Genomic DNA, 12,992 nt, shown 5'->3' on the forward strand with positions numbered 1-12,992 from the left:
CAATATGACATAAATACGAATTTGTGGTATTTAACAGAAGCTTTATTTCATGAGTTTGGGCCTGATTGTTCTGCAGCAGCTGTAAGAGACACTTTTTATTATTTGTCACAGACATCCTCAGCAATTTGCTGGCGAAAAGACAAATATGAGAGTTATTATGTCACATTTAATCACCATAAATTACATTATCCATTTTATAAAGCGTCGTGGGGCTCGAGCAAACTCCAGAGTGGAGTCTCCTCCTCTTGTGATTGGCTGCCGCCTGTTGCCTGTTGGATAAAAAGCGCAGCAGAGAGGAGGGCGCACAGATAAAGAGGGAACATCTCAGAGCTGATTGCATCAGGGACTCTGCTTTCTTGTTTTGGAGGGAGTGGAAAACAAAAAGTGGGACCTCACCGCCATGACAGGGAAGGAGGGAGTTGTTCTCTCAGACACTGAGAATAAACTGAAATCCGCCTCACACACCACCGTGAACCACGGGGGACCCCAGCAGCCGCCTCCAGGCTGGAAGATGGCCCCCGTGGTGCACCGGCGCACCGGCTTTGGGATCCAGGAGCTGCTCGGACTCAACAAGGAGCCGCCGGCGGTCCCGAGGCGGCCGCTGGAGGCTCTGCCGCACAGCGCGCACGTCCTGGCCGCCAGGTCGGCCCTCGGACACGGGGGGCTCGGGGTCGGGATGGGTTTGCTGGGACCGGAGGGAATACACTCGTTTTACAGCCAGCCTGCGTTTCTGGAGGTGCTGGCAGAGGCGCAAAATGTGCACCTGCAGCCGCTGCACAGGGCGGCGCACATGGACGCGCAGATGGATGCGCAGCACTCCGCCAGCTCCGGTGAGTGTGTGACAGCAAGTAGGCCTGCACTGTGTGGCAGGCTGTGTGTTTCTGATGCAGAGAGGAGAAGAGTGGTTTTATGTTTTATTTATTATGTATTTATTGTGAAGCTAAGAGTGAGGACAGCAGATATTACTGGAACAAAAAGGGAAAAAGCGAGGGCTCAAGAGCTCGCGCCTTGATTTAATGTTAATAATGGAGAGAGATTTAAAGTTAATTTCATGCTGTTGTTTTCAATATTGGAAAAAGATGTGTAGAGGTCTTGCTAAAATAATTTTTATAAACTTAATGCAGTCTATTTTAAAAGTATATTTCTATTTTATCTTCTGTCATTTGGGATGAATCCGCGCTGAAGACTCAATGTGCAGAAATAAACATTTTAGAGCCACGGATCAACATGGCTATTGTCTACAATCTTTAATGTATTATTCTGCTTTTATTATTATTATCATTATTAGTAATTGTTATTATTATTATTATTATTATTATTATTATTATTTTTATTATTATTTTTATTATTATTTTTATTGATTGCTGTTCCCTGTTGTTTCCTCGCAGATTCTGATGACATGAGTCTGTCCTCCGGTGATCAGAAGTTTTCTAAATCATCATTGAGTCAGAGCAAGAAACGAAAGAAAAGACGACACAGGTAAAAATAAAAGAAACGAATACAAGATAATCAAAAGATGTAGGCTATTTATTTAATTTATTTAACTGATGCTGTTCCGGTGTGGCGCATATGAGGTCTTTATTTAGTCATAGCAATGTAGGCTACCTGTCATCAGTTATTGAAATCTCCATACACACAAAAACATCTGTATTTAATTCCTATAGAAACATTTTTTTGTGTTTGATGCTCATAATATGGTACAGTATTTACTATATTAGCCTAAAAATCCTTATATAATCATCATCATTATTTCCTCTAGGCTCTTTTTAAAATAAATTGTTGCTATATATTTCTTAGAAAATAATAGGCTACTGAAATATAACGAATATGTTTTGGGGGAAAAAATCAGATGTATTGTGTATTTCTGATTTTTTTTTTCTCTGTCTCAGATAAATTGGGGGAAAAGAATAGGCTAGTAGTTGTCATGTCATTGTTTTTTTTTTCAATCAAACATGAGAAAATAAAGAAGAAAAATTTAAAACAAAGATTTACAAAATAATATGTGGCAAAAAAGAATAACCAGCAAACATGTCCTGTAAACAACATCAGTATTTCACGTCGTACTCTCCTCTTTTTAAATATTTAGCAATTAGCTTAATATTAAACAATAATTCATTATTTTCTTACAAGCTATTTCGAAAATGGTTAAAATAACAACTATTTCTCATTTTTACAAGATCTTAATTTGATTACAAATTCTGTGCAAGAAAAATGTGATGAATTTGTTTCTCTCTTTCAGCACATTTCAGTTGTAAATTATACAAAACTGAACAAATGTGAAAATATGGATATATGAATTTAGTCATGCTTGAGACCAGGAAGGAGGCACTCAACTTGATTTATTGATTATGAACATTAAAAAATAAAATCCAATAAAACAGAATATATTGTAGAGAACAAAAAAACAAAACAGAGACAAACAATAAATCATGAACAGACTTACAAAATGAAACATGAATTTACATTTCATGTCTGAAAAGGAGAAGAAGCAACATGCTTGTCTAGCTGTACCCCCCAACCCCAAACTGTATTAATCCATCATTAATCAAACTATTACATAAACACACTCATCACCATTGATCAGCCACATGTTTACACCACTGCACTTCTTTATACCTGAGAACCAATATTGTTAGCAAGTAAAACAGTATGAATTTATATTTTGTCTTCATTTTTACTCTATAATGAATGTTTTAGAAACTTTATAAATGTATAGTAGAATTTAGAGACAGACCAATGTGGACGGGGAAAGTCAGGGTTGAGGAATGGTCAAAATGTGCAGGTGTATATGTTATGTTATGTCTTATGTTATGTATTACATGAGGCACGATGTTATTAAGAGAAGATCCAACAGTTTTTGTTTAAATTTTTTGTCATTATGTTCAGTTTTGTTTATTTACCTGTCTGTCATCGCCCTTATATCTACATGTGCTGTGATACTGACAGCAGTTATTAGTTAATGTAAACCTGCAAGATGTGTTGAAAATATAATTATGCAAGAAAAAAATAATTTGTTTATGAAGAAATTAAAATTCTAAATTGGTTTTTATTCTCATATGTTCTCTTTATATTTTGCCCGCAGAACCATTTTCACGTCCTATCAGCTGGAGGAGCTGGAGAAGGCTTTTAATGAAGCTCACTATCCAGACGTATACGCCCGGGAAATGCTCTCCATGAAGACTGAGCTGCCAGAGGACAGAATACAGGTGTGTGTGAGCGAGTTAATGACTGTGCAATATGTGTGCTGACATATTAAATTTAAAAATCTTAATATGCTTTAATCATCTGTCTTTAAGGGAGAGTGATGAGACAAAAATAACCAGTTTTTAAAGAGTATAACAGTAAGAATGTAGATATTTTCTGCAGTAAAGCGTCTCACACACTCAAAGTGAAAATCATCTGCAGTCACAGAGTGCGCCACAAAATCAGTTAACAAAGGGATGAAGATTCTCCCACTAAAGGAAACATTCAGGTGGAGACACCAGTCGGCTGCTCCATCATCATCATCCTCCCGGTGCCTTCTGCTTTCACATCAGCAGCCAATTCGCCCTCTCAGTGTAATTAGTTAATTGAGGAGAACTTATCACCTCTTTGCCTGCGAGAGACGGGCCGCAGCCCTGAAATGAAATGATAACTACATAGAAATTAATTAGCACAGGTCAGCGGCTGAGCAGAGGGCTCTGCCCGGCTGCTAGGAGCATTTTAATTTCCCGTGATATTTGAGCGCCTGTCTCCCATCGATCGAGCCTGGAAATTAACTTATTTTTCAATCAGCCTCTTTGCCCCCGGGGTCACCTCTCTCAGGAAGCACTTCACACACACACACACATGCACACACACACAGACACTGCCATGCACACTCACACCGTTGCTGTCAGAAAGCATGATTGCTCATCTGAGGCCCATCTTTTTATGAGATGGAGGTTATCATCAGATCTACCTGAATAGCTTTCCAGGCTCGGCTTTGATCGTTTTTAATTCCAGGTCTCTGCAACACACACACACACACACACACACACACACACACTACGATCTCATCCTGTCGCCTCGGCCATTTTAGGATGCTCATTTTTTCCTGTTTTCCTCATCCATATTCACCAGCTTGCTTGGGCCATTGCAGCCCGGCTTGGTGGAAATCAATTTAGACACTAAAGGAGCCAGAAGAGAATAATGCACGGGCACACACACACACACACATGCACACACACCTGATAGAGGACAATATATAGTATAAATGACGCAGTGAGGACAACATTTAAATATTTAACAGTGCCTTCAAGACTTGTGTTACAAATCTATTTTCTGAAATCAGTTTTCTTTACTAAAAACCTTTTTGTTTGTTTGTTTGTTTAATCCTCCAGCAGATGTCATTGTTCTGCTCATATTTATCTCCTGCTTTCATACTGAGGAGACTTTGGATTGTTACAGCATCACAAGACAAGGAAGTGAGCTGTGATCTTTATTTGGATAGTCCACCTATAGAGAGAGTATTTGTCACATTTCTACAGCTTATTAGTTGAGATTCAACCATTCAACTGTTTTGTTTAATCCTGTAGAGGTTTAACAGATTATCTGTATAGTTTATTTGACAACTCATGAACATACCTGCTGAGAATAATTTAGTTGAACTACTCACTCAGCCTATGTAGCAACTGAGTGCGTAGTTTTTTTCTTTTTATGTTTTACAAAAAATAAATAAAGCAGACAAAACCAAAGACAACGGAGAGGGACATCATAGGTGAAGGTGAAATGCTTAAAATTAAATAAAAGTAGAAGACTGCAAGGTTACATTGTAGTATCAAGGATAATATTGTCCTTTTAAGATCACAAAGGTCCTCATGATTTGTGACTTTGATTCATATAAAGCCAGGGTATTTTTAAGGAGGGAGAAATCTTCCACTCATTCATAAGCTATAGTTTATTTTGTATGTCTTAATACTGATGGGGATAAAACACAATTCACCAAACAAAATAAACATATAAATAAAAAAAATCACTTCAAAGTCAAATAAGATTTCCATTTTTTCCACAATATTTTTCACATTTTTAAGGGCATGTCTTGGAGAAAAAGTCAGTGTTGTTTAGCCTTATACAGTGTCTGTCCAACGTCACTAAGATCCTCGTGTTGTCACAAGAGTCAGACAAAGTATGTGTGTTACTTGGGATCATCAGCAAGGTCGACCTGTTATCTCTCAGACAGGCAGGAGCCTCTCAACATAAAACATGCTACATGTGAACACAGCTCAAACATCCAAGTGACGCAGTGATAAGCAAAACACATCTTTGACATGTTTTGGTCCAGTCAGGCAGGAAACCTAAGTGCATTGTTGTGATACAATCAGAATCTAATCCTCTTATCTGACCTCCATCTCTGCAGGTGTGGTTTCAGAACCGCAGGGCCAAGTGGAGGAAGAGGGAGAAGTGTTGGGGTCGCAGCAGCGTGATGGCAGAGTACGGCCTGTACGGAGCCATGGTCCGTCACTCCATCCCACTGCCCGAGTCCATCCTCAAGTCAGCCAAGGAGGGCGTCACAGAGTCCTACGCTCCGTGGTTACTAGGTAAGTAGTGTTTATTACATGTTGTTAAATTTTGTTTTCTATTAATTCTTCTGCACATAGTCACTGTTAGTCCATATTTTAGTTGCTAAAACTAGAAATCTTTACTCTCTTATAGGCTACTTGTAAAATTGAGATGTAAGAGTCTTGAAATCTTGAATCTTGTTGGCATAAACCAAAGTTTCCTATATTATATGTGTTTGGAAACATGGATTAAGATGTCTTCTAACAGGAAGTGGGAGTTTAGCCTGGCTCAATTTACGAGCCAATAAAAGTGTCAGCATGTCAATAAAAGGTCGATACACTGATAATCCTACTTAATCAGGACAGATTAGACTAGGTGTCCTCTCTCGCCTCTTGTCAATTGATTAGTTTAAATCAATTAGCTCAGTCTAATTGAATAAGAGGTTCAATCCACTAATCTATCCCCATCCTCTTTCACACTTTATTTCAATGTCAAACACCTCACTACGTACAAAATGTTGCGCTTGAGAGGAAATATTGGTGCAGTTTATTAGAGATATTTTATATTTGAAATCCCCAAATGCATCAATACGTCAAACTACACCAGGAAAAACTGAGGGTGCTTTCACACCTGCCCTGTTTGGTTCAGTTCAATCGAACTCAAATTCGTTTGCCCCCTAAGTGCGGTTTGTTTGGGCAGGTGTGAACACAGCAATCACACTCGTGTGCGCACCGAAACAACCGGACCAAGACCTTCTTGGGCGCCTCATTTTCAAACTGTATGGTTTGACTAAAATGAACAATGACAGTAATATAGTCCACAATGACCAGCGCTAAAATCAACCTGTATAGTTGTCCCTCCATTGTGACATTAGAAAGTGTCACATTTATCTTGCAAGTGTACTCTTCTTCAACGTTTAGTTTACTTCCTGGATTTTTCCCACATGGAAATTCTGACCAATCAAGAGCAGCTTTCTCGTGCAAGGCATTTGATCTGGTCCTCTTGTAAATGCTGCCGTGAGAACACGAACCAACTCTAGGCAGTTATGCAACTTTGGAACAAAATTAGTCCCTGATTCGGATCAAAGGAGACGACTCTAGGTCTGAAAGCACCCTAAGACAAGGATATTTGCAAGACCCTCCTGCAGACTCTTAACTGACATGAATGTCCTCTCTCTTCAGGTATGCACAAGAAGTCAGTTGAAACCACACAAACCTCTCCTGGAAAACCCTGCAGCCTGACACCACCACCAATAACAACAATACAGGAGAAACCAGCGGTCAAAATGATGGAGGAAGAGACGGAGAAACAGATGAAAGACACTGCTAAAGCACCCATTTCTAAAGAGGAACTGAGGGAGAACAGTATTGCTGCACTGCGAGCAAAAGCACAGGAGCACAGCGCCAAGGTGCTTGGGACAGTTTCTGACAGAACAAATGGCCACGTAACACATAAAGAGGAAGCTGAGGACAAGGTGACGGAGCAGGAGATGGCAGAGGTGGAGAAGAGTGACTGAAAAAAAAGCTGCGGGATAAAGACTGATGGTGAAAATACCTGCAGAGAGATAGAGGTCCTGTTTTACTGGTGGAGTTGAACCTCGGTGCTTCAGACTGTTCAAACCTGCAGATCAAATGTTATAATCAGAGATAAATAAATTAGAAATTATTTGAGTTCATTTGTCGGATAACTTCTACTCTGATTGAGGTTTTTTTTTTTTTAACCCAACCAATAACATAATTTTTTCCTCTGCTGAATCACACAAATGTTCTCCTCACATTTACCGCAGACCTTTTGATCTGCAGCTGCATTAAAAAATATATTTATTTTCTTTAAAATAAATTGTGAACCGTACAGTTCTGTGACATGGCAGCTACTTTTATGCAACAGTTTGGATTAAAATGTCTTCAGAAGCCTCATTTCAACAAGCATCTTAAAAAAGAAATTGACTATACCTGCTCCAGACATGATGATAAGGAGATGACTGTGACCTCTGACCTCCCTGTGATGACTGATTTCAGTTTGGTGACTGAAAAGCACACAGCTGGTGTTAGTTCCTGTGAAAAGATTAATACAAGATTCAATCTTTGTTTTCTTTCAGCAGTTGCAACATGTGTGATGTACATACTGAACATATTGTCCAATAGTTAATGCTGTATTGTTGTGTACAGTTAATTATCTGTGTTTGTCTCTGTATAAATGTAACTGTAGCCTAATTAAAAGTTACGGATATTTAAAGTCCCTCTTTGCTCAAAAATGTGTTTTGCTTAATGTCACTGCACTTGATGTTTGAGTCTGACATGAGAACACTTTTTTCAGGCTATTTTATTCACAAAAACAGATAAAAGAAATAAAAGTACAATTCATCAAAGCTGCGAGCAGCAGTGAACAGACCCTCGCACCTCTGCGCAACTAAGGGGTGCTGGCAGCGCACCAGCTGATGCCGCTGTTCCTTTCTGTGAAAGTCAGACCTTGCATGCAGGAGGGAGATGGTTTGTCCTTTATAGTAGTATACTATATATATATATATATATATATATATATATATATATATATATATATATATATATATATATATATATATATATATATATATATAGTGTGGGCATTGGAATGACATATTTTACATTTTGCACCACTTACTGTGTCCACTATGCGGTGCTGCAGAACACACTAATTACATGTCATGTTGTTGTGCATCAATTGTAGACCCCACTGTGTAAATTTCAAGTAAATCAAAAAATAAGTGTCTGAAAAGATGCAAAAAAAAAAAACAAAAACAAAAAAAGAAAACATTATTTACAAATTGTCATCATCAGAGTCAGAGTCTGAGCTGGGGTAATGATGGGGATCAGGAATGTGAAATGAGGCTGAATTTTGATCGGCATTGTTAACGTTCATAATATGTGTGAATTTGACCTGATTGTCAAATTTCGGGGTGAAACAGTACAGCTGAATGTTACACTTTGTCCTTCTGTCAGAGTGACAGTCTTGGCAGGTTTGTAGGTGTAGGTCTTTATCAGTATCGCATGATAGGGTCAGGATCAGGTGGTGCATGGTGTAGTCTGGTGGGAAAAGGTTTGCGTTGCTAGTCCTGCACGTCTAGTTGGTGTCCGATGAATTCTGTGTTATACATGGTTATTGCTGCCATGTGAAGCTCCTTCTGTGTTGTCTCTTCTTTTTTTCTTTATCTTAGGGTATTTGGTCATGGGCATGTATGGCGTGTCTGCGAAGTTCGGACAGGCGTGCATCATTCCAAACAATGCAGGCACTTGTAACAGCTGAGGCAATGTCCGGTTTTTAGTCCATTTAAGAAACAATTGCAGAGATGAATTTCCCACACATCTGGAGAATCGCTTGACTCATCAGGTAGTTGAAGGTCACTGTAGGTGTTGAATGAAGGATGAAATGGTGGGTTGCCGTTGAGATCTGGATCCAGCTTCAAAGCCGCCAACTGTGGAAACAAAGAAGAGGAGACCTGCGAGTCTGGTGTTCTTTGTGTGTGTGAATTTTGCTTTTCATTGGTTTCAACCTATTCACATTTAAAGCTTCTCCTTTCCACATCTGTAAACATTCTTTTTGACCTTCTATAATTTCAATTTTTCAGTTTTTCAAAATTTTTTTTTTTTTTCTCACAGAAACTTTCTTTTTCCTTCTCATTTCTTGTTCTTTGCCCTTCAGTTTTTCTTCTAATTCTGATATGTTTTTTTTTTAAACTGAGGGATCCCCCTATTGGGAAACCAAACTCAGCTGTCCAGACATTTAAATATTTTAGACTTTTATCCCCATATTTCCTTCTCATAATATCCACAATCGGCCCCACCGGAGGTCCAACCTCAACAGAATTTTTACTCCCCATTCCAAATGGAGGTCATGCACGACTATTACAATACAGACGTCTCTGTAAAGGGTCACTTCGTTTAAGGATACAAGTGATAAAGACCTGGTCACTTCGTTTTAAGGAAACAAATGATAAAGAACCTGATCACTTCGTTTTAAGGAAACAAATGATAAAGAACCTGATCACTTCGTTTAAGGAGACAAGTGATAAAGACCTGGTCACTTCGTTTAAGGAGACAAGTGATAAAGACCTGGTCACTTCGTTTTAAGGAAACAAGTGATAAAGACCTGGTCACTTCGTTTAAGGAGACAAGTGATAAAGACCTGGTTACTTCGTTTTAAGGAAACAAGTGATAAAGAACCTGATCACTTCGTTTTAAGGAGACAAGTGATAAAGACCTGGTCGCTTCGTTTATGCTACAAGCGATAAAAAGCAGAAGATCGATTGTGGATAACATGAGAAACGGAAATGTTATGCCAATTTTAAACCCAAATTTTAAAGAAAAGAAAACTTAAATGTCAATATTTCAGTGCTCACCAGATGAATTTAGCTGAATTGCGTTCTTGGAAATCCCAGCGGTGACTGGGGCGTTTGCGGTCAGTCCTCCCTTCTCAGAAGAGGATTTGAGGTTGGAGGCTGGAAATCTTTTTCTTTCCAGGATGGCCTGTCACTGTCCGTGTCCCGTCCCAGACGATTGCTTGAGGAATCCCACTTCTGACACCAAATTGTTGTGGAAATTCTCTGCTGCTGGTGAATAATGAAATAGAGACTTCTGCCGGTCGACAAGGTTTTTATTTTCTTTGCAAAGAAAAGGTCAGTCATCACACGAGTGGTCAGAATGACGAAAGACCCCGAACATAGGAAAGCCTAAACATTTATACCTGAGGAACGCCTCTTATGGTGTGTTTCACACCCTTCTGTCTGCGGCAGGGAGCAGTGCCCCTACCCATTGTTTTCAAACTCTTTCGTCTGTCGCAGCTATTGGCTCTGACCCCCTAGGGTGTGTTTCACACCTGGCGTATCCTGCAGGATTTTGTATCTAGGTGTGAGGTTAAGAGGTCTAGACATTCTGAAGTATTTGAAAACACAAAGAATACAGAAAGAAAATGAAATTACAATTACATGTGCGATCTGAAAAAAGGCCTCTCCAAATCAAGCTCCCGGGCCGAATTTCAACCCCAGCCTGCCCCTGGAGTGGGTCCTTCTCACTGAACTCTGCCATGTTGTTTCTACAGTAGCCCAGAATGGACAAAACAAACACTGGCTCATGATAGAGCCACTCACATTTTCACGTTGGCTGCCGTAGTTCTCCTACACACTTGGCACATGGGAGGAGTATTAGTTGATTGCAATTTTCAGCCTCACCATTAGATGGCACTAAATCCTACACACTAGACCTTTAAATGGTAATCAAACTATTATGTGCAACAACACAAGAAAAAGTTATTATTCAAAGCTTTATATTTTTTATTTTGATTTACTTATATATGGGAGCAGTGGTGGAATATAATTAACTGCATTTACTCTATCTTTACCAGCAGCAGCATTGAAGTGATGAACACATTAATGCATCAGTTAATATAATCCAATACTGTGATATACATTATTCTGATAAGATAATGAGCTGTTCTTTTGGTACTGCAAGTATATACTGATGTTGATACTATAACACTGACTGTAAAATTTTGAATGCAGGACTTTTACTTGTACTTAGACACTGTGGTGTTGCTACTTTTACTTGAGTAGAATATCTGAGTACTTCGTCCACCACCACAGGAGAGGACTTAAAAGTAACATTGGCTGTGTTACAGTTAAAACTGACCTGATTCAGTTAGAAACTGTTTTTTTTTGTTTTTGTTTCTCTATGTCTCTATCCCTCCTCCCTCGACCTTTTCTTTCCCACGCCCCTGCCCCTCTACCACACCCCTGACCCCACTCGCCAACTTAGAGAGTCAGGAATTCAAGAGGAGACGTGAAAAAAAGGAGAGCAAAAGGGGGGAAAGGGGATTAAGAGAAAGGGATAGTTGCAAAAAAACAGGACTATTTGATCTGATGAATGGACACACACACCTCCAACCTCATGAACAGCCCCCTTTCATTGGGTCTGGGGGTTGTTCTATATAGGAAAAGCAGCAGCATGTGGTGGCCTCCATCAGTCAGCCCCCTCTCCAGGGTCTGGGGGCAACTGAAGAAGGGGAAACCCCTGCAGTTTCATTTAACTTTTTATTTTTCATCCTGAGACCTGAATGTTTTTAATTTCTCCTAGCTATTTGGGATCAGTAGGACCTGATAAGTATAAAAAACTAAACAATATCAGCAATAATAAAGTCCCAATGTCCTCAAACAAGACAATAATAAAGTCCCAATGTCCTCAAACAAGACAACAATAAAGTCCCAATGTCCTCAAACAAGACGACAATGAAGTCCCAATGTCCTCAAACAAGACGATAATAAAGTCCCACTGTCCTCAAACTAGACAACAATGAAGTCCCAATGTCCTCAAACAAGACGATAATGAAGTCCCAATGTCCTCAAGCAAGACGATAATAAATTCCCAATGTCCTCAAACAAGACAACAGTGAAGTCCCAATGTCCTCAAACAAGACGATAATAAAGTCCCAATGTCCTCAAACAAGACGACAATAAAGTCCCAATGTCCTCAAACAAGATGATAATAAAGTCCCAATGTCCTCAAACAAGACAACAATAAATCCCAATGTCCTCAAACAAGACGACAATAAAGTCCCAATGTCCTCAAACAAGACGACAATAAAGTCCCAATGTCCTCAAACAAGATGATAATAAAGTCCCAATGTCCTCAAACAAGACGACAATAAAGTCCCAATGTCCTCAAATGAGACGATAATAAAGTCCCAGTGTCCTCAAACAAGACAACAATAAATCCCAATGTCCTCAAACAAGACGATAATAAACTCCCAGTGTCCTCAAACAAGGCGATAATAAAGTCCCAATGTCCTCAAACAAGACAACAATAAATCCCAATGTCCTCAAACAAGACGATAATAAAGTCCCAATGTCCTCAAATGAGACGATAATAAACTCCCAGTGTCCTCAAACAAGACGACAGTGAAGTCCCAATGTCCTCAAACAAGACAACAATAAATCCCAATGTCCTCAAACAAGGAGATAATAAACCCCACTGTCCTCAAACAAGACGATAATAAAGTCCCAATGTCCTCAAACAAGACAATAAAGTCCCACTGTCCTCAAACAAGACAACAATAAATCCCAATGTCCTCAAACAAGACGATAATAAATCCCAATGTCCTCAAACAAGACGATAATAAAGTCCCAATGTCCTCAAACAAGACGATAATAAAGTCCCACTGTCCTCAAACAAGACAACAATAAATCCCACTGTCCTCAAACGAGATCACAACGAATTCTCAATCTCCTCAAACTAGACTGCAATAAAGTCCTAATGTCCTCAAATGAGACTACAATGAAGTCTCAATGTCCTTCCTAATTAACATTGTCTTAGCTTATTACTGTTGCTAAAATTGATCAAATGTGTTGCCATATCAAACTACAAACATTAATTTATCATAAATAAACAAGTTTTAACCATAAAATGTTTTTATATGGATTAGTGTATTGTGGTTATTACCACTAG

The 12,992-nt window shown here is 39.1% G+C and overlaps 1 protein-coding gene across 1 annotated transcript; it reads left to right on the top strand.

Moving 5' to 3' along the window:
• Window positions 1–322: 322 nt before the first annotated feature.
• On the top strand, window positions 323–7,758 carry LOC117270694 (visual system homeobox 2-like). Its single transcript, XM_033648433.1, has 5 exons — window positions 323–830; window positions 1,389–1,479; window positions 3,083–3,206; window positions 5,378–5,558; window positions 6,702–7,758. Exons 1-5 carry the CDS (start codon window positions 401–403, stop codon window positions 7,034–7,036), a joined length of 1,161 nt encoding a protein of 386 aa, XP_033504324.1. The 5' UTR covers window positions 323–400; the 3' UTR covers window positions 7,037–7,758.
• Window positions 7,759–12,992: the final 5,234 nt, after the last annotated feature.

Source organism: Epinephelus lanceolatus, chromosome 13 (assembly GCF_041903045.1).
Source record: "Epinephelus lanceolatus isolate andai-2023 chromosome 13, ASM4190304v1, whole genome shotgun sequence".
In the NCBI taxonomy this organism is placed as follows: domain Eukaryota; kingdom Metazoa; phylum Chordata; class Actinopteri; order Perciformes; family Serranidae; genus Epinephelus; species Epinephelus lanceolatus.

Bases quoted from the DNA above. Each gene is read 5' to 3' on its own strand.
- LOC117270694 (XM_033648433.1), top strand. From the start codon at position 401: ATGACAGGGAAGGAGGGAGTTGTTCTCTCAGACACTGAGAATAAACTG. The intron at 3,207-5,377 runs GTGTGTGTGAGC...CCATCTCTGCAG, and splicing joins TGCCAGAGGACAGAATACAG to GTGTGGTTTCAGAACCGCAG. The intron at 5,559-6,701 runs GTAAGTAGTGTT...CTCTCTCTTCAG, and splicing joins CTACGCTCCGTGGTTACTAG to GTATGCACAAGAAGTCAGTT.